The sequence below is a fragment of the Perca fluviatilis genome, chromosome 12, assembly GCF_010015445.1.
Source record: "Perca fluviatilis chromosome 12, GENO_Pfluv_1.0, whole genome shotgun sequence".
In the NCBI taxonomy this organism is placed as follows: Eukaryota; Metazoa; Chordata; class Actinopteri; order Perciformes; family Percidae; genus Perca; species Perca fluviatilis.
In genome coordinates this window covers 29,301,446-29,326,225 of record NC_053123.1, presented here as the reverse complement: position 1 = coordinate 29,326,225, position 24,780 = coordinate 29,301,446, and the positions used below count along the sequence as shown (strand labels likewise).

The following is a 24,780-nucleotide window of genomic DNA, read 5'->3' as shown; positions in this document are numbered from 1 at the left end:
CCTAGGACACCTTGTGACTATTTGTAAAAATTGACTGACTGGACTGACACTACTGATAATGTGTTTATTTGTCTCCATCGACAGGAGACTATAGAATACCCATACAACAGCGTATGCCTTGTATTCACAGTGTTCAGATATTCAGAGAACCTGTGACTACAAACAGATGCATATTCACACGGTAAAAACGACATTTTTATCTACTGATGTTTCACCACTTTTTGTCTCAGGTACAGCGTTATCTCTGGGCAAAACACAACAAATGTGACGTGGATTGATTGACAAATTGTTAACATGTTGTATTAAGCTGCGTCGGACTACAGGCCCCAGAAAACATCAGTACACGCTAAAACAGGAAGTAGCCTAATCGACAGAAATCCGGCCCCGTTTCGTTAACTCTTTATTGACGGGGTGGTTATAGTTCCATGTTTAGATTCTCCAGCACGATACACTTATTTTCTCAAGTAACATAAATAAGAAGAATCATTTTATTACGAATGTTAAAGTTTTGTTTCATTCAGGACCTTCAAGCAGTAAATGCAGTGGGTCTATGCTCGAGCACCTAGTGTCTCCCAAAGCTAAACATAACATTCTGCAGGGAATGTTAAAGGTTTTGATTCTCTGTTGTTTTGTCTAACGTTTTTCTTTCCTCAGCGTTCCAGTAGAAAAGACAGTAAATATCGTTTTATAGTTCTGGGTGATGGTAAGCTGTACACCTTGACACACCTTTGTGAGGAATACATTGAGTTGTTAACTAATGATGCCATAAATTACTAAAAGAATAACAGTGTGTTTGTATGTACCCTGGAGAAATCCTTCTTTCTTTGACAGAGGACAGCCAGAGGAGGAGACACACACACACACACACACCACACAAAGATAAGACACAAGCTAAAACCAAACATGAGTAGTACAGTAGTACAAGTGAAATTTTGGTTTAAAGAAATGATTTTGATATACATTTTTGTTGAATGTTATATGATATGATGCTTCCCATAACAGGTAACGATTTGGATAAATAGAAGGCTAAAAACTTTAATTTGTCTTGGAACTAGCAGACGGTAATTAGTGTTACTTTGGTTTGTAAACTGTAGATAAAAAAGGACATAAACAATGTATTTTGGGTAATTCGTCTTAGTTTAATGGTGATATTGAATAAATGAAGGTTTAAATGAGATTTAATCCTAAAAGCAGTATGTTTCATATCGTACTCTAATGAGTTTTTGATTTGCTATATCACAAATTGTCTAAACTAAATTAGTTGACGTTGAAACACTTTACTGTGGTGAATTTCATCTAAAGAAATTATTTATTGAACTTTGGTTACTGATAAACAGGATTTGCTGTAAAACCTAGAACAATGTTAAGGATTAGAATATTAAACAGATTATTTATATTGCTTTTGAGTCATGAGCTTTGTCATGTCTCAAATAGGAGGGATATAGTAGCAATGATAAATAAGGGGTTTAATAAAGAGAAATAGATAGTGTTAAATAATTTTAGTGTTAAATAATTTTTCTAAAGACGTTTGAAACATTTGTTGTGACATCACTGTAGCTCCAGTTTAAAAGATCTTGAATAACCAAAGTGCTAGAATAGTTAACAACAGTACATTTAAAGAAAAAATCTGCTTAGCTGAGAACAAAATTGACAAAATTGATAGTTCAACTGTAAACAAAAGGATCATCTACCCCTGATTGACACGGTAGTGTAAGGGGATGCAATAGTAATTGTTTTTGTTTTGTTGGTTCTGATTTGCTCTAAAGAATTTTTTTTTGACATAGGTAGGGAGAGGCCCATAATAAAAAACACCTATTTCTTCCACGGCAGTATAAGGGAAATGATAGGTTAGGTTATTGCGTGAGAATTTTCTTCTGCTCTTTTGGCCGTAAGAATCCAGGTGTCAAGCCTGGGAATTCCGTGGTGATAACAACTTCAGGAGGAAGGATTGGCAAATAGACGGTGACAGAGACCATCGCGATCCTTCCAGAGACACAGGGCAGTGAAGGTTCCAGGGAGAGTCACCTGGATACACGCATCACTACAAAAGGTTCCAGATGAGGAGAAGAGGACAGGTTTTTCTACAACCTGCAACAAGTGACGAGCAGATCCTCTGCTGAGTCACCCACGTGCCATTTCTGAAGCGACAGAGGAAACTGGAGTTTTTCTCACTGTTTGCAACACGTTGAGAGAGGAGGAAAACAAGAAGTTTTTCCAAGGAGGAAAAACCATAAGCTACATATTGGTATTGTAGCCTGCTGTTTAAAATCTTTTCAGAAGACTGCAGTGATACTGATCTCTTCTCTGACAACCACAGCATTTCAGAGCACATTCTCTGACAGTGACAGCAGAATACACTTCACAATTGTAGAGGACACACCACCTCTCTCTCTCTCTCTGAACACACACACACACTCACTGCACATTCTTTTGAGGAGCATCTGACATTCCTCTGAGACAAACACACGCACTCTCAGCAGAGTGCCTTGAAACACACACACATGAAGCAGATGGACAGAAAGGACTGAAACAGGGACCCTTCAAGAAGAACAAGGGGGGTTTTGCCAAATTTGTAGTGTTTATTCTTCGTTACTGCATTTAGATTTTCTATTGCATTTATGGTTTTTGCATTTTATTTTTGATGAGAGAAAAGTATGAGAAATCACGTGTAACCATTTCTCCCAATATTTGCATACAAAAACACTCTAGGAACAATAGTGAAGAACATGGAGGAAAAGACGAGTGATACGTTCACTACTTTCCATGTAAAGGAGAAAATGGTGGTTGGAATACAATAAGTACTGCTACCGAGCTAATATTAAGGTAATGATTAACTTACGTCCACTCTTATGTTCCAATAACAGGCATTAGGATGGTTGGTATACAAATGCTACTAAATTGGGGCTAATTAGGGGTTTTGTACCTTATGTGGTTCCTCATGACCACACAAACTCAACTGATAGATTGATGAAAGAAAGTAAATTATTCCTAAACAGCAATATTGTTAATATTGAACAAAGTTAAGTAAAAAGACCTAGGCCATTTTTGTTGTGTGCTTTAGAACTTAGGAAAAGTTCCTTCCATCTGTTTTAGATAAAGCAAGCATTTCAATGTTTGCTGATGATTCCACTATATATTTAGCAGGAACTGATATTGGTGATTTAAATATAAAACTACAGAGAGAGCTACAGTCAGTGGTGGACTGGATAAGGAGTAACAAATTGATTCTCAATGTATCTAAAACTACCTGTTTAGCGGTTGGAACTCATTTTTCTTTATGTTCCAAACCGAAACTTGAACTCAGCATAGAGCAAAATTCTGTGGAGGAAAGAGAAGAGGTTAAACTTTTGGGAGTGATGATTGATAATAGATTGTGTTGGGATAGACATGTTCAGAAACTGGTAACTAAAATGGGCAACACTTTGACTGTTATTAAAAGGTGTGCAAAACCCTTTATACCACAGACCGTTAAACAAGTACTTCATGCTTTGTTTTTTTCACACCTTGATTACTGCTCTGTTTGGTCCAGCGCTTCAACAATTAATATAAAAAACTACAAGTGATTCAGAATAAAGTGGCACGTGTGGCTCTCTCATGTGGGTTTAGATCAAATGTTGATATGCAGTAGGAGGTAGTTTTATTTTACCTAAAGTGAAAACCAAATCAATTTCAGTCAACGTTTCAGTTAGATACAGAGCAATGTGTGAATGGAATGCTCTCCCAAATATTATCAAACAACAAAACAAAAAAAATCACTTAAGAAATATTACCTTCAAAGAGATTTCAATATTTAATATCAATTTAAAGATATTCTGTTATAGGGCTTTTTGTTATATCTAATTTTTTTAAATAGATCTATTCGGAGTAGTGTAAGTTTTATTTATTTATTTATTGATATTTATTTATTTATTTTTTAAATTGCGTTAACTGTAAATATGATTTGTATTTTCAAATGTTGTGTAATGTAAAGTAATGTCTTTGTGCGTATGGTGTGTAATGTGATAGCATTTAGCTTATGCTGAAGCTAATGGGGATCCAAATAAAACAAACAAACAAACAATGACTGTTTTTAAATACTGCCATTCAACATGTGCAATATTAATATTTATGCTACTGTCCAACTCTTTTTTGTTTTCTTTTTTTTTGGGCATTTCTGCCTTTATTGGATAGGAAAGCAAATATGTGAAAGGGGAGAGAGAGGGGGGAAGACATGCAGGAAAACCATCACAGGTTGGTATTTATGAGTCAGTGGAACAATTTGGTTCATATGTGCACTCTGTATGTACAGTTGAATGACAATAAAAGCTATATCTATTTATCTGTTAAAAAATGTGTATATCCTTGTGTGTCTCACAGGTAGCTAGCTTGGTTGGCAGAAAGCTGAACAAAACATTTTTAGGCGACCAAATGTTCCAATTAACTTTGATGAAACACATTAAGAGGGTAGAAGATGAAAACACGGACAACACACAAAAACAAGTTCTCGGCTATATTAATGTACACAGTGCCATGGTCAGGCCAGCTGACAGTCTTGCCTGGGCCTGGGACGAGATAATCTTAGATGGGCCCCCCCGCGCCCAGATCTCTCCTTTTCCCTTGCTCTTCCTCTGCTTTTCCTCTCCTGTTCCTCTCCTCTGATCTTCCTCTCCTCTCCTCTTCCTCTCCTGTTCCTGTTCCTCTCCTCTCCTCTGCTCTTCCTTTCCTCTCCTCTCCTCTGCTCTGCTCTTCCTCTCCTCTCCTCTCCTCTCTCACATCTCTCGCTGAAATTAAGTGTGTGATCAGTCTCTGATCCATCCTGCTCAGACCCCCCCGATGGGGCAGAGGGCCCCTCCCGCATCACTGTGACTCTCTCTCTCTCTCTCTCTCTCTCTCTCTCTCTTCTCTCTCACCGGTAGCCTGACTCTGTCCCTCTGTTGCGGGGCAGCGGGCCCCTCCCGCATCACTCTCTCCGTCACCTGACTGCAGCTGGATCTCTCTCCTCTCTGTCTCATCCTCTCTGACGGAGCTACCAAACTCAACTGTTTCTGTCAAAGATAACGTGTCGTGTTGTGTCAGGCTTTTATACAAGCTAATGGACGTTAACATTAGAGCTGGCCTGTTAGGTTACGTTACAAGGCTCGTAAACGTTGGCTGCGCTGTTTCTTACCTTGCTCTACGTTGACTTTACTAGTTCCAGCTTCACCGTCAACACCTTTTTTAAATATGTGTTTAGAAAATCTCTAAGGCCTCTATTTTCTTCTTCTCTTTTCTTTCCTTTTCTGAGCACCGGACATTTTGAGCGTACTGAACTTCAAATCAAATGACAACATCAAATTTTGATCAGTGGCCAAACCATTTTTGTGTTGGGGGGCGGGGGGTTCTTGACCACTATTTCAAGGACAATTAGGAAGAAAACAAATAAAAAGCTTTTAAATAACTCAAATATTACATATTTTTTCCACAAATAGGCCTATTTTAAATAAAAAAAAAATAAAATTTTATTTATAGTATCAAATCATAACAAGTTATCTCAGGACACTTTACTGATAGAGCAGGTCTAGACCACACTCTATAATTTAAGAAGATCCAACAATTCCAGTGATTCCCCCAAGAGCAAGCATTTAGTGTGACAGTGGCGAGGAAAACTCCCTTTAAGGGAGGAACCTCGGACAGACCCAGGCTCTTGGTAGGCGGTGCCTGGCGGTGCCGGTTGGGGGTGTGATGAACAGTGGCAATAATAGTCACAATGAAGATAATTGAACAGTGACTAGAAATAGTAGTTGTAGTAGTTAATGACATTGCAGGGCACTGCAGGGCGTTACAGGATGTAGCAGGGAGTGCAGCAGGACCACGGCGACAGCTGCAACCATGATTTTGGGGCCATCCTAATCCAAGGAAACATGCTGGCCGAAAAAAAACAAACATAAGGACTCTGGGGAATAAGCTCCCCAGAGCTAGGTTAGTAACAAGCATTTCTGGGACATGGATGCACACAAATGGAAAGAGAGAGGAGAGAGAAGCGCAGAGTGTCAAAGGAAGTCCCCTGGCAGTCTAAAACTATAACAGCATAGCTAAGAGCTGCAGAGAAGCATGACTGTGGTTACACACCCTCCCCTGCCGGTCTAGGCGAACTCTGCAATTCCTTACTCCCTAACTATAAGCTTTATCAAAGAGGAGAGTTTTAAGTTTACTCTTAAATGTGGTGATGGTGCCTGCCCCACGAACCCAGACCGGGAGCTGGTTCCACAGGAGAGGAGCCTGATAGCTAAATGATTCCATAATTTAATGAGGGCCCAGTTCTGCCCCCCCCCCACCCTGGGCCCGGGACAACAGACCCGTTTGTACCCCCCTATTGGCGGGCGTGGCCATGGTTAGCATTGCTAAGCCTCTGTTCTGATTGACAGGACACCCTAAATCATCCCCTGCTTTATCATCTGTTTTAAAATAAATGGGACAATAATTTACTAAATGAACATAAGGCTGTAATGAAGAAGACTTGAAACTAGCCTTGAGACCATAAACTCATTATAAAAAACGGTTTATTAAGGTAATAAATCAAGTGAGAAGTAGGGTTCTTTTCCCATAGACTTCTTTTTGGTACCAATAGAGTCGCCTCCTGCTGGAAATGAGATAAAATGTAGGTTTAAGGCACTTCAGCATTGGCTTTACTTTTCAAACCCAGAAGCTTTGTCCATTATTTTTTACAGTCTATATGTAACAGAACCAGGAAATATGTTGTTTAGTAAAATAAAAGCAGAACTATATATTTTTTAAACATGCAGGTCAAAGACTAAGACGGCTATTCTCACGCAACATTTAAATTAGCCTGAGAGATGAGGAAAAAGAATATGACTTTATTGGGATAGCAGGACTAAGAGTCTACAGCCATGCTAATAGCTATGTGAGGCTGTACTTTAGCACAACAGTGCTTTGAGCTAAAAGCAAAGGTTGGCATTGTAATATATTCACAATGGCAACACTAACATATTAATGTTTTGCAGGTATACTCGTATATATCATGTTCACAAACCTAGTTTAGCCTGTTAGCATACTAACATTTGCTAATTACCATTAAAGATGGTAATTAGCAGATGAGGCTGATGGGGATGTAATTAGGGCCCGAGTTCTGACAGCGGCGAATGCCCTATTGAAACCTATTGAATTCTGTCTTTCCTTTCCTTTCCTCCGGCAAATGAATTGCCTTTTTGAGGGGCTTAACATACTCAAAAACTCACCAAAGTTGGCGCTGGCATCAATTCTGGTGACAATTTACGTATTTTAAGGGTTTCGGGAATAGGCGCACAAAAATGAATCGCTAGCGCCCCCTACAAAATTAAAAAGATTGAGCCCCTACGTTTAACGTAGACTCACGAAACTTGGTAAACATATGTAGCATGCCAAGACGTACAAAAAACATCATTGGAGCCATACCCTAAACCTAACAGGAAGTCCACCATTTTTTATTAAAAGTTCGAAATTAGTGCGATTTTGGCCATTTCCACATGTCGTACTTTAACAAACTCCTCCTAGAGATTTCATCCGATCAACTTCAAATTTGCTCTGTGCCATCTTAAGACATTAAAGATGAAAATGTATTTTCACCATCGAAACAGGAAGTGGGTGTAACTTGAGTGTACATTGTCCAATTGGCTCAAAACTTTTCAGGATTCATGAGTGTCCAACCCTGAGGACATATAAAGGCCGAAATGTACTCAAAGTCATAGCATTCCCTAATAGCAACAGGAAGTAGGTCTAAAAGTCAAGGTGCTATACTTTAAACAAACTCCTCTTAGAGATTTCATCAGATCGACTTCAAATTCGGTCTGTGCCATCTTAAGACCTCAGAGATGAAAAGTTATTAAAAGAAAAACTTTTCATCAAACGGTGTGGGTGTGGCGTGGCGGCCATTTTAAGCATTTATCAATGAACCAAGAAGTTGTTGTAACTTTAGTGTACATTATCATATCTGCCCGAAGTTTCTCATGTTTGACAAGGGTCCAGGCCTGAGGACATCTACAGGCCAAAAATTTACTTTTGGTCAAAGCGCCCCCCACTGGCAACAGGAAATCCGCCTTATATGACAAATATCATCCGATTTACATGAAACTTATAATGTGTGGTCTACATGTGATACTGAACTGCACCCTAACCACACCCACATAGTTAGGCCACGCCCCCTCATATGGCTTTTGAACCGTTTAAGGTAGAGTCTTGTGTGAGGTATCATTGAACTCAGCAGAGACTTCCTTCTTCAATGGTCATGGTTTGGCCCGCCACCTATGCTCAAGCCACACCCCTTTCATAACTGGTGACCCATTTAAGGTAGAGTCTTGTGTGAGGTATCATTGAACTCAACAGAGAGTTCCTTCTTCATTGGTGATGGTTTGGCCCGCCCCCCCCTATTAGCCATGCCCCCTATCATAATTGGTGACCCGTTTAAGGTAGAGTCTTATGTGAGGTATCAATGAACTCAGCTGAGACTTCCTTTTTTATTGGTAAAGTTTTGCCCTGACCCCTATGCTTTGGCCAAGCCCCCTTTCACAGCTAATTAAATGTATGACATAGAGTCTTGTGTGAGGTATCATTGAACTCAGCATGGAGTTCCCTTTTCATTGGTGACGATTTGTTGTGTCTGCAAATGCATGGTCACAAGGAGCGGCGTCTGCCAGTAACCCTGACATGTGCAGAGGAGCGAGGGCCCGTCCAATGCTACTTGCAGCTTTAATTGTAAATTAGTTTCTTTATTCTGCTATTGCATGCCCAATTTATTTTAAAATGTTGTACATACAATAAGCAAATATTACCTGAAATTATGTGGATACAGTATATTGTGTTATACTGTATCTCTTTCTTTTGGCTTTGTACATATTGAAGCTATAGTGCGTAGTTTCTGTCTCCCCCATGAGGAATTCTAAGTAATGACAACACCACTGTTGCATCAAAATGAGACAAGCCTTCCATTATTGTGCACCACCTCCATCCCTCCTCCACCCAGTTGCTTGGCGCCTCATTACTAAAAGTTATGCACTAAAGCTTTAAAAAAAGATTTAGAAGATTTTTTAAAATTTATTATAAAGCGCCTTGTAGTCACACGTGGGATGGGCCAAATGATTGACGTGAACTATAAGGTGGATATTATGATGGAGGATTTAAATGCCAAATTAACAATATTTTTTTAATTTAATGGTCAAATATTTGTAATTAGTGATGCATTTCTAGAAAGGGTATACTGATTTCATTAAATACAGTCACACCAGAGTTTAGAAAGTTATATAATTTATTGAAGTCAAAATGTACAATTAGCACATGTCCATGATACGCCTCATGCTCATCCACCTCATGCCACTCATGCCCATGTCCCTGAAGCTCCTGTACTCTCCAGGCCTCATGTACATCATCCTGCCTCTGTAGTGGGGCTGCTCGTACATCAGCCAGTGGCCGTCCATCACGTGGCAAGACTGGCAGTCGTTCATACGGTAACGGTCCATGATGTTGTCACAGTCGTCCATCAGCTCGTAACTCTGACCACCGAAGTTCTCCCTCTCATAGATCTTCATCCTGAACTGGCCTCTGTGCTGTTTTTTGGCGATAACAAAAACAAATGTATTTCTTAGTAATACGTTTTATGGGAGTTGTCACCCATAGTAGAATCATAGTATGATGCATGCTTTTCCAGAATTAAAAAGTTATCACTCAAACGTCACCTTTCGACAGTTTTATACCTACCATGGGGATCATACGGCAAGACCTGATACCACCGCTCATTCCCATCATGCTCATGTAGTCAGCGTACTCGCCCCTCCTTATGAAGTACTGGTTTCCCATGTAGTTGGGACGGTCGTAGACCATGAAGCAGCCACTCTCCACCCTGCAGGAGTGGCACCTGCTCAGGTAGGAGGTCATGTCAGAGCAGTCGCTCATGCACTCATAGGAACGACCCTGGAAGTTCCTGTCCTCGTAGAAGATGACCTGAAAAAGTATTGAAGGGTTTTAACAAAGTCATAATTACGTATATCCCCTAAATATTCGTAGGAAAATTAACAATTATTTCATTTTTATTTTTGAATACTATTATTTTTTCCTACCTTGCCCATGTTGATTGCGGTGATTCCTCAGATCTCTCAGAGAACTGTTATTGAACTGATATGCTGCCTGTCTGAACAAGTTACATTTATACCTGGCCAGAGACAAAGACTATGTGCCCCTCTATTGTTCAAAGTCCTGACACAGCAACCTACTATAGAAGCCTATAGTTTTGAGTTGCTTACCAATATACCAACAGGATCACAACCTCTAAACAGAATTTTCCTTTAACAAGAATAGAGCACAATTCTTTCAAAAAAATGGCTTCGGAGTTTGCTTATGCATACAGTATAAAATTGTTGCTGGAAGCGGCACAGTACAACTACAGTTAATTCAATTATAGCTTGATCTCACTTTTTGATTCCCCTAAAACAATAGGAGCCAACAAGCTTACATTTTACAAAAGCCAAACATTCAGGGGAAAAAGTTTTTTTTAAACCAAATCAAAACAGCCATCATTTGATTTAACTGAATTGAATTTGTTGGTAAGTGCATCATTTTATTGTCATCTGAAAGAGGTATGTTAATATATAATTAGATATCATAGGATATGACATTGAATAAAGAAATAGAAAAAATATTCTCAATGTTTTTATTTATTTATTTATTGTGAATCTAGAGCATACTATGACATTGTTTCCTAAAATTACAGTTACAGTAAAGTTGATGAAAATGACATTTCTGAGGCACCCAGTGTGACCCTTTTGAAGTGAACATGAAAGCCAGTTTAGGCAGACAGATTCAAATGTGCTGCTACACTTTCTGGACATACTCATTGTTCTGCATGCACATCCAATGAACCCTTTGCATTAGGGTGGTCTGTTTAAAGCTGAAATCCTGGAAATCATAAACTATTTATGAACTATGCTACTCCGGGCAGCATGTAAACAAACATGTAGGGGGGTCATATGTTTGTGTGGCTGTTTTTATTTATTTATTTTATTTGTATAGGGACAAGCATATAGCATATAAGAAAGCCACATATCACATCATTCATAGCTTAAGCTATGTTTGTTTGTTTTCATCTCCGTTTCGAACCTGCCTCCAGACAGGAGTTGTACTAGTCTATATCCACGATGTTCCACTTCTGGGATTGCTCTGATGCCGCTGGAAATTCCGCCTGATCTCACGCTTTTTGGCCGGATGTCCGTTACCTTCCGCTTTCTTTCTTCTTTCTTTCTTTCTTTCTTTCTTTCTTTCTTTCTTTCTTTCTTTCTTTGTGTTCGAATTTTAAACTGGTGGATTTATGAGGACTATTATTAACTGCTGCTCAGATCTCTGCAGGGTAAATCCAGACAGCTAGCTAGACTATCTGTCCAATCTGAGTTTTCTGTTGCACGACTTAAACAACTTTTGAACGTACACGTTCCACCAAACAAGTTCCTTCCTGAGACTATTTTGCAGCAGCACTGTGTCTCCATCTGGCACCTAGTGTCGCCCATGACGATTGTGATTGGTTTTAAGAAATGTCATTAACCAGAGCACGTTTTTTTCCCATCCCAGAATGCTTAGTGAACTAGCCAGGCCCTCCTCCGCAGCGCTGTGAAAGAAGGGCTGGCAGTGCAAGACTAGTCGTACAAACCAATCAGCTTGGTTGACGTTGACGTCTGCACAATGCATTGTTGAAAGTCAAAATGTCTGCTGTGAAAAAGGTCCATAGGTCCTGAGCATGTGTGCGTATTTCAGGCATGTGTAGTGATTTCTAACAAAACAGAGTGTAATTGTATTTCCCCACTGGGGATCAATAAAAAGTATAAATTATAAATTAATTAAATTAGAACAAGTCCTCCAAACCATATGATGAAATAGGTTGTTTATTCCTACACTCTAATACGACCCACAGCAGTCACAGTTTGGTTACCTTTAGGCACAAAAACTACTTTGTTGAGTTTAAAAAAAGATTGCGGCTTGGGTTACAATCATTTGTTACGTTACTTCACCTTTCAGGAGAGGACAGACTCTGTTAGAACTAAACTATCATTACTAATACAACCACATGACTAATGACGCTTTCTTTACCCCTCCACACAATGCCCAAAATACGTTCATCAGCACAGAATTTATTACAGGACTGCAACTTCTGTAGTGTTTAGTTTAACACATAATGGACCTCTGACTCACACTAGCGTTATTCTTTTCTGCTTGTGATTTATTTGAATGAGCTTTTGCAAAGCTAAACATAACCATTACTCAAGTTATTGCTGTTCATGTCAGTGAGTGAAACTACATACAATCATCTCAGAAAATGGCTCTGAATACCCAGTTTTCAACACTGTTTTCAGTTAATCTGGTTGATTAGACCTCTTCCCAGGACTGTGTATAGACTGATTGATTGACATCTTCCTGAGTCCCCTGTTAGCTTTGTTGAACCTGTTAGGGCAGGACAAATAATCCCTTTATCATTCTTATTGGCAGATGAAGATTTGTGACCTAATACATTCTCGTCGAAGCTCTGACCCACCTACAACCTGAGCAGAGGTCTAATCAGCCATAATAACTGTGTGGGTGTTCAGAGGCTGAGGAGCACATCTTAGCAGCTAACTACTTACAGAAAACATCATTTAATCAATCTCACCTCAACCCCAGCATCTATTGTAGCAAATATGGGGCATTAAAGGGATGATTCGGAGTAATTTCACCCTAGGGTCCTTTGCACCATGACCTCAAGCCAAACAACCCCCCCCCCCCCCGAAGCTTTTTTCCTTTGGTCTAACATTGGGCGAGTTAGCGCTCAGCCGAATGGCTTAGTGCAGGCGCTAATGGAACCAAATAGTATCTCGTAAATTAAACCCCTAACAATGCCCAGAATGGTACCAAACTTCTACAGTAGTACAAAAACGAAATTTAGCCACTCATCGTCACGTTCGATGCTAACCTCAAACGCTGCCATTTCATTGATCTCCTCTTCTTCTGTTCTCTCGCTTCTTGCTCCTTCTTCACTACTTTACCGGTAGCGTCTTCTGGCAATAGATGTCTTGCTCTGCGTGGGATCTTGCGGGATTACGTCACCTTTTGTGTGCATGTGAAAGAAAATGCATGCACATGTTTTAATGTCGGAATTTGTTTATAAAACAACAACAAATTCATGTTTGTGAATGTGTGAAACAGTTTTTTGCAGAGAGATCAACAGTGGCTCTGGAGAACAGCAACCAAAAATAAATTGTGGGGGAAGAGGAACTAAAAGAAACTTGAAAAAAGGCTTAAAAAGTTAGACTTTTATTCAAGGAAAATACAACCATAGAAATTGTTACAACTTTGTGATTAGAGTGGCTGTTCTCTCTCTTTATTTGTTTCCATTACTGCCCCTGATAGTGGCTTTTAAGTGTCTCAAATATACTGTTTAATATACTGGCTAAGCAGCCCTCTGCGATGGAGGACAAGATGATCTGCATCCCCGGGAACTTCTGGCGGAGATACTCCCGGTCCTGCTTCAATGTCACGATGAGCTCCACACCCTTGATCTTCCCCATGTCGTTGATCTTGATCTTGATCTTGATCTTAATCTTGAACCTGTGGACTCTGGCATCCAAGCCAAAGTGTCCTTGGCTCTCCCCTCCCCACCTCGGACCAAGCTGTCTCCTATTATCCATATGTTTTTATTAAATATATATTTTTTTTATATTTAAACGGACATAACTCGACAGAATATATAACTGTTTTCAAATGGTGAGTGTGACTGCCCACAGTAATCTGACATTACATTATGAACTTTGTCAATCACCCAGCTTCTGAAAAATCTATTCAAACTTCTTGTTAAATTATATAAAGCAAAACTGATCTCTACCATTTTCTCAGAAGGGAAATTTTAAGATTCAATGAGCACAAATGTGAAGCAGTTATAGCATATGTAAATATAGACAGTAGAAAAGGATGTGATCCTATTAACTTGATAAAGAAACGTAAACTTTGTAATCAAACCACAAATCATAATTGTAATGATTTACCTGCCTACCTACCTAGAACTGATTAAGCACTTGCCTCTACATTTTCTGGAAGAAGATGTACACTATAGGGTCATTTGTTTGCAGCTGAAACAATCATCTAAATTTGAATTATGTTGTAAAACCAAATACATTTGAATTTAATACCATCACACTGCAAATGTGCAGCATTTAACATAAACAAATAACAAGACTCTTGAAACAAATTGTACAAATAATAATCTTTTATTTTTATTATTATGCAGTTCTTACATGCATGAAAGTTGAACCACATATAGGGATGTGTCTCATGATCATTTACACCCACTGATGCCCATCTCATCTAGCCCGACATTGTCATACTCAGATTCTAGTCAGAATATGGGTCTGATACTGCTCCATTGGGATGTGATTATGGGGCGTGTTTCAACCAAACCAGGAAAGAAAATGCCTCTGCACTCAATTGGATATACCTACAACCAATCAGAGCAACGGAGTATGTGACGTACGCACCCCATCTTCTTAGCGACCATCGGGGCCAGCTGATAAATTAAACTTTTGCCGAATCCCGTAGGAAGGACGGCAAAAACATCTTTCCGATTGACAAATGCCTTGATCACAGTTCTCTGTTCCTCTTTTAAAATTAATGTGCTGTCGATATCTTCTATAACAGACGCGATGGCGAAATCTACACATCGCAATTCTCCAGCGGCAGCCACCTGTGTTGTAAACAAATTAAACCCAAGCGCTCTTTGGTGACATGGTTGATTACGTTACTGTTAATCATCTGTCCATCATCGTATAAAGCCCGCCCTGACAATTTGATTGGTCTGAACAGCTCTGGTTCGAGCATAGTTGCTCCACAATGGATCAAGTCCAGACTGAACTTCCCGAACTCAAATGTTGTGGCCGGGGCTAAGTTCGGCTGGCATCCAGGCTACATCTCATCCTCATTGACATCCCCTCCTGTAATGCCCAGGCCTCAAAACAACCAGTGAAACAAAAAGTCAAAATAGCAGAGTGGAAAGATTTTATTTAGTGGAATTTTGTAAATAATTTAGTTGCAGGAATCTGTGATACGCCTCATGCTCATGAACCTCATGCCGCTCATGCCCATGTCCCTGAAGCTCCTGTACTCTCCAGGCCTCAGGTACATCTGCTTGCCTCTGTAGTGGGGCTGCTCGTACATCAGCCACTGGCCGTCCATCACATTGCAGGACATGCAGTCGGACATACGGTAACGGTCCTGGATGTTATCGCAGTCGTCGCTCAGCTCATGCATCTGACCACCGAAGTTCTCCCTCTCGTAGATCCTCATCTTGTAGGATCCTCTATGCTGTAGAGAAAACATTTGAGGAAAGAAAAAGATCAGAAAAACATTCAAAGATATCCGAAGGAAATATTATCTAGAGAATGAATATCCTACTATACCATGGGGATCGTACGGCAAGATCTGATGCAGTCTGACATTCCCATCATGCTCATGTAGTCAGCGTACTCGCCCCTCCTCATGAAGTACTGGTTTCCCATGTAGTTGGGGCGGTCGTAGACCATGAAGCAGCCGCTCTCCACCCTGCAGGAGTGGCACCTGCTCAGGTAGGAGGTCAGCTCAGGGCAGTCGCTGCTGGTCTCATAGTGGCGACCCTGGAAGTTCCTGTCCTCGTAGAAGATGATCTGAAAGCATATTTCCAGTGAGATCCGAAAAGCTATTTAATCACTGTCCAATGACAATTAATTAAGAGCTTTTTAAATTTAAGAATGAAATAGATTGTTTTTAATGGATGGATCCTTCCCAGTACCTACCTTGCCCATGGTCATGATTTTATTTGGTTGGTTGTCAGGACTGAGCTGTGGCTGCTGTGTATTCCTGTCGGTGGTAACCGTTACTTTTATACTTGCTCAATGTGAAAAAAGTATGTAGGGCTTCTATTGTGCAAATCCCTGACCCAGCAACATGCAATAGAAGCCTACTGAGCAGTCAGGGCGCTAAAGGGTTATTATCCAGCACTATACCACCCTGGTGGAAATGCATGTACTGTACACATGCAGTATTGTCTAACATAAAGAGAAGCTTCCAACTGTAATATAATCCCTATCATTCACAGTGTACTAGATATTTCACTTACTAAATGATTAGAAATGTTTTCTTACAAATATAATTCAATATTAATTTATATAAAAATATCAAAAGAAGGGTTAATTTGCAAAATCAATTTTTATTCTTATTCTAAGTGTGTGTGTGTGTGTGTGTGTGTGTGTGTGTGTGCGCGCGCAATTCAGGAAATAAACTTTAATTTGGTTGGTTGTTTTGATAAAAGATATATATATATATATATTATCTTTTTTATTGTGCACTGAAGGGAAAATCATTCAAACTGGTGTTAGTTTTTTCATTTTAATAATGGGCTTTTATTTGTTTTTGCAAAAAAACTTCAGCAAATTAAATGTTATATAATTATCTGACTAATGATGATATAACTCCAACAGTGGCTATATTGATTTATGTATGATGTGTTATACATTTAGAGTTTAATCTTGTGCTTTGTTGCCTCTTAAACAGTACTGTAGGGATACTGACCTATTCCCTTCTAGTGGCTTACTTAATATTTGATAACCACACCAAAGTTACAGTTTATAGAGACAGAACTTTTCTCTTCTTTGACTACACTGCATTACACTAAACAGTTCAATAAAAGAAATCCTTTATTATGTAATCCCACAACACTGGAAATTCACAATGTTATAGCAACAAGGGATAGTGGAAATAAGTACAAAAAGACACTAAAGATAAACACACAATAAATAAATATAAGTAAAGAGAATAAATAGTAAACAGATGTATCTACAGAATTGCATTGTGTGTGTGTGTGTGTGTGTGTGTTTTGTCCATGTGGTTTATTGGAAGCAGTGCTGACTGTAAAGTCTGACAGCAGCAGGAAGGAAAAACCTTGGTCTTGATATGGGTTGCAAATGATGCTTTTTTGTCATTTAGGTTTGGAGGAATTATTGAAATAAATACCTTTTGTACATTACTTTTTGCTAATACAGATTTGTTAATATTTGTTAGACTGTGATCTTAATGAATCTACTATTTTATCAACTTTGAACCAGCTATTGGAACCCAACAGTCGGACACATACGTTCAATTGGTTTCCCTCTGCCCAGTGATGTCAGTGTAGCTGTGAGCTGTGATCCTTAATCAATTTTGGATGCTGGTGGGTGAGGTTGATTGACAGATGTTTTTTACTGTGAAACAGTGATGGAAATAAGATAAGACAAGCCTTTATTGATTCCCAGAGGGGACATTCAGCTGTTGCAGCACCATAAGGACAGATGAATAGAGACAGAAAAAAAAAAATTGTTACCTAACTTGACCTTTGCCCTCTTGTTGGATTTATTTTGTTCATTCATGTCATCGATAAAAGTAAAAGGATTGAACCAAAGAAAATTATACATACACTATATTGTTGTGTCAATGGTCATTATGTTCATGTACATTCACATATATAAAGCAGATATGTAGTTTGATAGTAAGGTTGTATTTTGAGATTGAAACAATATCAAAAATTAACAAATTAAAGAGAAAGGAAAGAAAATTCTAAATAAAGGATATAAATAATATGTATATATTAAATAAAAGAGACATAAAATAAATCTAAGAATAAGAACATAAACTCAGATAAAGCAGTGCAGGATCATTGATTTTTTTTTTCCTACAACCAGGCCTTTATATATAGGACAGCTGAAGACATGAACGGAGAGAGAGGGGGAATGACATGCAGCAAAGGGTCGCAGGGTGGAGTCGAAACTGTGAGTTAGGGTTAAGGAGTAAACCTCTATATATGGGCGCCTTCTCTCAGGTGAGCTACCCAGGCACCCAGAAACATTGATTTCTGACCATTATCTTCCCCGCTAGTCTTCCTAAACCTCTTCTGTTTCCCTGTCCCACACCCTTCGGTTACTCCTTACCTCATTAAATATAATTAACCAGTGTATAAGTATAGGCTACAGCTCAGGAACTTCTATGTGAAAGATGTGAGGGTTTGCCAAATTGTATTATATTGTGGGAGTCTGCACTCCCCTTTTTATTATTCTTTATTCAGATCCTTATAGATAACTGCAACCATGTATTGTCGTGCCTGCTCTAAATGTGCCCCATTCAGTGTTACAATAAAGCCTAGTGAAAAAATCTGATTGCTTGACTTTTTTTTTACTTAAAAAAAAATTACATTAATTCAAACAACTCCCTTTAGTCGTATTAAATTAATTTCCTTCCTCAACACAAGCGTGACAGTGAACTATTATTGGCTTTATATAAAACACCCAATACTAAGAGCTGCACAGACAGAAGAGCTGCCTCCTCAGTGCTGTATTCATAGACTTTTTATTTCAGTAATTTCTTCTATTGCACTGTTCAAAGTATGTATTGATATAATATCACAAATATGGCTGAGTATGGTTCATTCTACCTCTGTTTTTTTGTTTATTCTGCATATTGTGTATCATTGCATCAACAAATGAAAGGTTTTGTATGTAGGGATATTGAAATGTACTGTGTGGTGATGGTTTTCACAGCTTTTCTCATTTCAATGAGAAAAGCCAGTTAAGGTATTTTGAATTGAATATGTTCGGTATGACGACAAAGGCCACCAGCTGAATTGCTGTTGGTCTGACAATAGGCCTTATTCACAGCAGAGCTTTGATTCTCTGCCCAAACCCGATTGGGCCAGGCTGTAACTTCTCAAAATCTCATGGGCTTGAATTGGGTCAGGTTAGCACAAATTTCCCAGTGTTTTTAATCTGTGTAATGTCATGAATAATTTATGGGGCTGTGCACCACTGTGTGTGAACGCCATCTTCTGGATATCTATTCACTTTACATAGATTAAAAAAAGCTGTTGAAATTCGCGTTTTTAATCGGGGCTCGAGACCAAAACTGCTGTTCAGGCTTGGAGAGAAACTTCATGTAAGGACGGACCTGATTTTTTGGGCCCAATTATATCTCTAATTTACACCAGACATGGTGACTGGTCTTAACTGGAAAAACACAGGTAAGTAAATAGCACTATTGATAAATCTGTTACATTAAAGGATAGGTTCACAGTTTTATAAGTCTGTCTTAAAACAATATTCAAATGGCCATTTGTATGTTGAAACAATTTTTGCTCTCTGTGTGAAGATACAAATCCAACATTTTAAGCAGTTAGTCTTGTAAAAAATGTGTATAAAATCTCACAGCAACCTTTTTTTGTTCTTTTGATATTCATTTTTAATGTCACGTGCATCAAATATGACATAACACATTTCATAGTTAGAAGAAGAAGAAGTCTTGACTTGGCTATTAGATACAGTTATTAAAGTAGCAGCATTCACTACAGCTCAATTTGTCCTGACATCCCGGAACAGTTGGGTGCTGATAATTCATGCAATTTCTTTCTCTGATGTCTAATCTGTGCCCAGAATTTCTGCCCGGCGTTTTGAAACTCGATAAATTGATAACTTCTTTTTTAATATTTGTTGATTACATTTTCAAGTCTCGATCCTGTTCTGTTCTTTAACAGGAGTCCATGATACGTCGCATGGATCCAATCCTCATGTCCATGGGACCCATTCCCATGTCTCTCATGCTCCTGTACTCCCCGGGCCTCAGGTACAGCATCCTGCCTCTGTATTGGGGCTGCTCGTACATCAGCCAGTGGCCGTCCATCACGTGGGCAGACTGGCAGTCGGACATGCGGAAACGATCCTGGATGTTGTCGCAGTCGTCCGTCAGCTCATTCATCTGACCTCTGAAGTTCTCCCTCTCGTAGATCCTCATCCTAAATGGACCTCTGTGCTGTAAAATGACACGTGAAGAGACAGAAGATCACTTAATTATGAAAAATTAAATGGTTTCTTCTGTGCTGTGTTGGAGAGTTTATATTCACGCCTTCTGTTTCTGCCTTCAACTGGATGAGTCAACACAGCGCTTCCTACCGTGGGGATCATGCGGCTGGAACGGATGCAGTCACTCATGGTCATACCCATCAGGCGCTGGTTGTCAGGGTACTCTCCCCTCCTTGCCAGCATCTGGTGGCCCATGAAATTTGGACGTTCGTAGACCATGAAGCAGCCGCTCTCCACCCTGCAGGAGTTGCAGCGGCTCAGGTAGGAGGTCAGCTCGGCACAGTCGCTGCTGGTCTCATAGGAGCGACCCTGGAAGTTCTTGTCCTCGTAGAAGATGATCTGGCAATAAAACAGCACATTTTAAAAGCATTTTTTCTGTGGCACATACTCTGAAATGTTCAAATTATTTATCAAGCTATATTACAACATAAGAATGCTCTCTTACTTTGCCCATTTTGGTGGTCAGTCCTATCCCTGATTGCACTGGTACTTTGCCCATCCCAACTGTGTCACTTTTATACCCACCATGATAGCGAAATGATCTATGGAGCCATTGTTTTGAATATCTTACTCAGCAGCGTAGCATACAGGGCTATGATGTTTGTTAAATCGGTCTGTAAATGGTTATTATTCTAGACTGTATGCATCTGGTGCGGTGCCAACTGAAGGGGCACTCCTACGGGGCACAGGTGGGTGACAGCAGCAAATGTATCAGCTGGGTCCCTTTGTGCTGTCTGTGATGACCGTAGTGCAGTTAAAGACAAACTTGAGGCACTTGTACATGGAGTATTTCAATTTTTCTGCTAGTTTTAACTATGCACCAAAGCTATGGAACTCCCTACCCAAGGCTACAAGAGATGCAAGCTCCGTGAACAGTTTTAAATGTCAATTAAAAACTTATTTATTCAGCATTGCCTAACTGTCACTCTTCCTTTGTTTTATTCTTATCTTATACACGCTATATTGTTCTTACAGGGGCACAATGGAAATACGCCTTGTTTTTAATCCTCGTCATTTTTAAATCCAGCATGTATGTATTTACATACTGTATTTACTGCTGTGCAGTGTTATGTGTCTTTTTTTTTTAAATCATCAAATAAATTTTAAATGTCTATCTTTCACATATTCTATTGATTTTACCTGTTCTTGCTATTTGCTGCCTTTCTTGGGGGGGAAATTTGTGTTTGGTAGATTATTTCTCCATGGTAACAATGTTTTTGGCAATAAATCTTATACTGTTGGAAAGCCTGTAAAGTTCCCTTTCAAATGGTGCCCAATTTGTAAGGAACATGCAGCATGGCTGAAAGAAATTTGCCAAATCTTCTCTGCCATTGCCAAACAGCTTATTCTGCCATTGACTCCTTTGGTGTTTGGTGAATTGGATGATTGAAGTTTGAAGAAACAAGACATATTGGCAATTTAACAATTTATTCATTTCACAAACAGGAGCCTCAGTAGCGTGAGGAAGAACCATACACAGCCACAACAGCCTGGCACCTCCTCCTCATGCTGGTCACACACTGCTGTGGGATGGCATCCCATTCTTCAACCAGCATTTGTCGCAAGTCAGCCAACGTGGTTGTGTTGGTCACTCTGGCACGAACAGCACGCCCAAACTGATTCCACAAGTGTTCAATGGGGTTGAGGTCAGGACTGCTGGTAGGCCATTCCATCCTCTCCACTCCCACATTCTGGAGGTAGTCTCTAAAAAAACCCTGCCCTGAGGGGGTGAGCGTTGTCATCTTGGAGGATAGAGTTCGGCCCCGGATATGGGATTGCCACTGGTTGCAGAATCTTATCTCTATAGCTCTCTGCATTGAGCCTCCAATGATGACAAGCCTCGTTTTTCCGTAGGCAGAATCTGGACTCATCACTGAACATAACGTTCCTCCACATGTTCAGATTCCAATGCACGTGTTGCCTACACCAGCGCAAACGGGCCTGACAGTGAAGGCAGCCCTATGAGACCAGAGATTGGCTGCGTGCAGTCTGTTCCGGATTTTCTGGGCAGAGAGCAGTCGGCCATATCGTCCTGCAAACCTTGACTGCAAATCTGTAGAGTGCTGACAGGGTGAGGAAATGTCTTCTTGGGGAGTCGTCTTTGACATCCCGCGTTTTATGGAATTTGGCCTTCAGTTTGGAGATGATACTAGGGATCACTCCAAATAATGCCTCAACTTGGTTTTGCGGAACACCAGCACCTGGGGGTACCAGAAGCTCAAAACAAGTGTCAATAGCAACAGCAAAATAACCTGTTTGGCAATGGCAGAGAAGATTTGGCAAATGTTTCAACCTACATACTCAGGGCTGCTGCTCATCCACAAATGCATGTTCCTTACAAATGGGGTACCATTTGAAAGGGAACAGGCTTTCCAACGGTATAAGATTCATTGCCAAAAAGAATTGTTACCACAGAGAAATAATCTACCAAACGCACATTTCCTTAATTTTTGTGCTAAGTTTATGTGCGCCTAATCTACCAACTGAGCTAACCTGGCCATATAGTTACACTTGTTTTAATTTATTCTCTTGTTTCTTCACTTTACTGTGAAGCAATTTGAGCTACACTCCCTGTATGAAAGGTGCAATATAAATAAAGTTGAATTAGTATTTATTATTATTATTACTTAAGACTTCTACTCCATTACATTTCAGATTTATGTAATATTGTACTTTTACCATAAAGTATTATACATTTTTAAAGATGAAAACAACCCAAAAGTGTATAAAATAGGTAATTACCTCCACTTCAACCAGCTACAACAGTAACATGCTACTTACACATCAATACATGAGTTATAATGATCCAATTATATAGTGTATGTCACGGTTGGTGCAAGTTTGGAACCAAAAGCAGGCAGGACAGTAAGACGCAGGATACAGGAAGTGACTGGCAAACTAGTTATTCTTCAAACAGAGGAACAAACTGGAAAACTAGGACTTTAAAAAACTTTATTTGTCTTCCAATAGCAATTAACAGGCACGAAGAGTAGCACATAAAGGGGAACATGTCCCTAATCTAGGTGTAAATTATAGAATCATTAATCCTTAGATACCCATAGACCCATTTTTTTTTTTTTGTTTGGGGGACAGGGTGAGATAGCAGGTCAACAGTATATGCCACATAAGAGTGGTATACATCATCTGAAAGCTGGGAATGTTAAGATTAATTTAAGATGAAAGCTCAGCACGGTGTGTCAAGTTATTGGTAACACTTTACAATAAGGTACACAAAAAATAGGTAGTTAATAGGGGTGGTACGGTTCATGAAAAAACACCCGAACCGCTCGGTTCGCTAGTCTCGGTTCGGAGCATGTGTGTACCGCACGGTTCGTCAGTACACTGTTAAGCTGCACTAACCTCTTACTGCCGTAGTGCCCACTTTATACACCTATGTTAAAACACTAACTGGAAATGACGAGCGGGATGGGCGTGACAAACGCAACCCATGGCAGCTGATTGGACGATCGCGTCACATGGGTCTGGCTGGTCCCTAATTTCAAAATAGACTGTCATGGCGGCTCGTTCAGAATACGATCTCATATTGTACTAAAATAGTTCACCGAAACGTGTTTCTGAAAACATTTTAAGCGAGAAATAGGCCATGCAGTTGCTGAATCTGTCTTCATTTCAGATCGACAAAGGTCAGTTTAAAAGATTTTCGTCAGATTTTGAGAGACACCGAGCCGCCCGCTCCTCAAGTGGAGTGGGGTGCCGCTGCAGGTCACGTCACGTGCAGAAATGTCAAGTGGGAGAGAGGCTGCCCAGAGCTGTAGGATGCGCCAGCGTCGTTTATAGTCTGGTGTGTGGGAACATTTTGGATTTCATGGTACCTATGATGAAATAAAACAATATATAGAACTGCCACTGTGTGCATGTTTTGTGCAACATGCATTCAATATGCTAATTTTAGCTATATATCATATGCTGAAGTATATTCTGGAGTGTTAAAGATTAAAAGAAAAAATAACAAGAACCGTACAGAACCGAAAACCGTGACCCTAAAACCGTGATACAAACCGAACCGTGGGTTTTGTGAACCGTACCACCCCTAATGTTTATATGGTTTAATTTTCAAAAAACACCATCTTTTTGTTGTACTGCACATTGCTGCAGCTCCTCTTTTCACCCTGTGTAAGGCATCACACTTCTATTCCATCTTTGTTTGGAGTCGCACATGAGCAGTAGCTAGGTAAGGACTACTAGCCAGTCAGAAGCAGAGTATGAGGGCGTGCCACACTAGCAGCTAGGCGAGCACTATAACGTGTTAAAGTGACGAACGTTTGTCACGGAAGTAAAGGCTGGACTACAATAGAGCTGTTTGGAGCAGTTTGTGAACAGTGTTTTCTGTTGGAGATGGTAAGTCCCTTTGGGGGGGACTAGTGTTAATTTTGTCACCTATTTTTAATTTAGTCTTAGTCTTGTTAGTCAAGTTTTAGTCGACTAAAAGTCTTGTCATTTTAGTCTAGTTTTAGTCAAAAGAGAACTCAAGGTATCTTAGTCAAGTTTTAGTCGACTAAAAGTCTCGCCATTTTAGTCAAGTTTTAGTCAAAACATTTTAGTCTTTTTTTAAATAAATTATTTCTGATAACCATTTCAGTCAAATAGTTATAAAAATAAATAAATGATATAAAGTTATATAAATATTGAGCCTCTTCCTTATTTCACCAGTAAACGACAAAAACAACCACTGCATGGGAAAAGGATATTTTACAATAAAATAAATGCAGCACGAAACTGGCGAGGCGTATTTCAAGTGAACGCAACATATGTGTTGTTTTTCAGACAACGGCAGCTACATACTGTCGTACGTCTCGTGTTGGAATCCTACATAGTGAAATAGAGACAAACCTTTACTCCGTTTAGCTGTCAGCATTGTAACCCTTTTATATATGTCAATGATTGTAACCGT

The 24,780-nt window shown here is 39.6% G+C and overlaps 3 protein-coding genes across 4 annotated transcripts; all 3 read right to left on the bottom strand.

Moving 5' to 3' along the window:
• Positions 1-9,238: 9,238 nt before the first annotated feature.
• Positions 9,239-10,150, bottom strand: LOC120569955 (gamma-crystallin M3-like). Its single transcript, XM_039818178.1, has 3 exons — positions 10,065-10,150; positions 9,706-9,948; positions 9,239-9,554 (listed from the first exon to the last, which is right to left on the bottom strand). Exons 1-3 carry the CDS (start codon positions 10,071-10,073, stop codon positions 9,279-9,281), a joined length of 528 nt encoding a protein of 175 aa, XP_039674112.1. The 5' UTR covers positions 10,074-10,150; the 3' UTR covers positions 9,239-9,278.
• Positions 10,151-14,995: 4,845 nt separating this feature from the next.
• Positions 14,996-15,872, bottom strand: LOC120569953 (gamma-crystallin M3-like). Its single transcript, XM_039818177.1, has 3 exons — positions 15,786-15,872; positions 15,414-15,656; positions 14,996-15,318 (listed from the first exon to the last, which is right to left on the bottom strand). The coding sequence occupies exons 1-3, from the start codon at positions 15,798-15,800 to the stop codon at positions 15,040-15,042; spliced, it is 537 nt and encodes a 178-aa protein (XP_039674111.1). The 5' UTR covers positions 15,801-15,872; the 3' UTR covers positions 14,996-15,039.
• Positions 15,873-19,225: 3,353 nt separating this feature from the next.
• Positions 19,226-20,400, bottom strand: LOC120569951 (gamma-crystallin M3-like). 2 transcript variants are annotated; one of them, XM_039818174.1, is made up of 3 exons: positions 20,314-20,400; positions 19,959-20,207; positions 19,226-19,818 (listed from the first exon to the last, which is right to left on the bottom strand). In XM_039818174.1, exons 1-3 carry the CDS (start codon positions 20,365-20,367, stop codon positions 19,537-19,539), a joined length of 585 nt encoding a protein of 194 aa, XP_039674108.1. In that variant the 5' UTR covers positions 20,368-20,400; the 3' UTR covers positions 19,226-19,536. The 2 variants fall into 2 exon arrangements, with proteins under 2 accessions (XP_039674108.1, XP_039674109.1); XM_039818175.1 differs by having other exon boundaries at positions 20,359-20,382.
• Between the last annotated feature and the right edge of the window lie 4,380 nt (positions 20,401-24,780).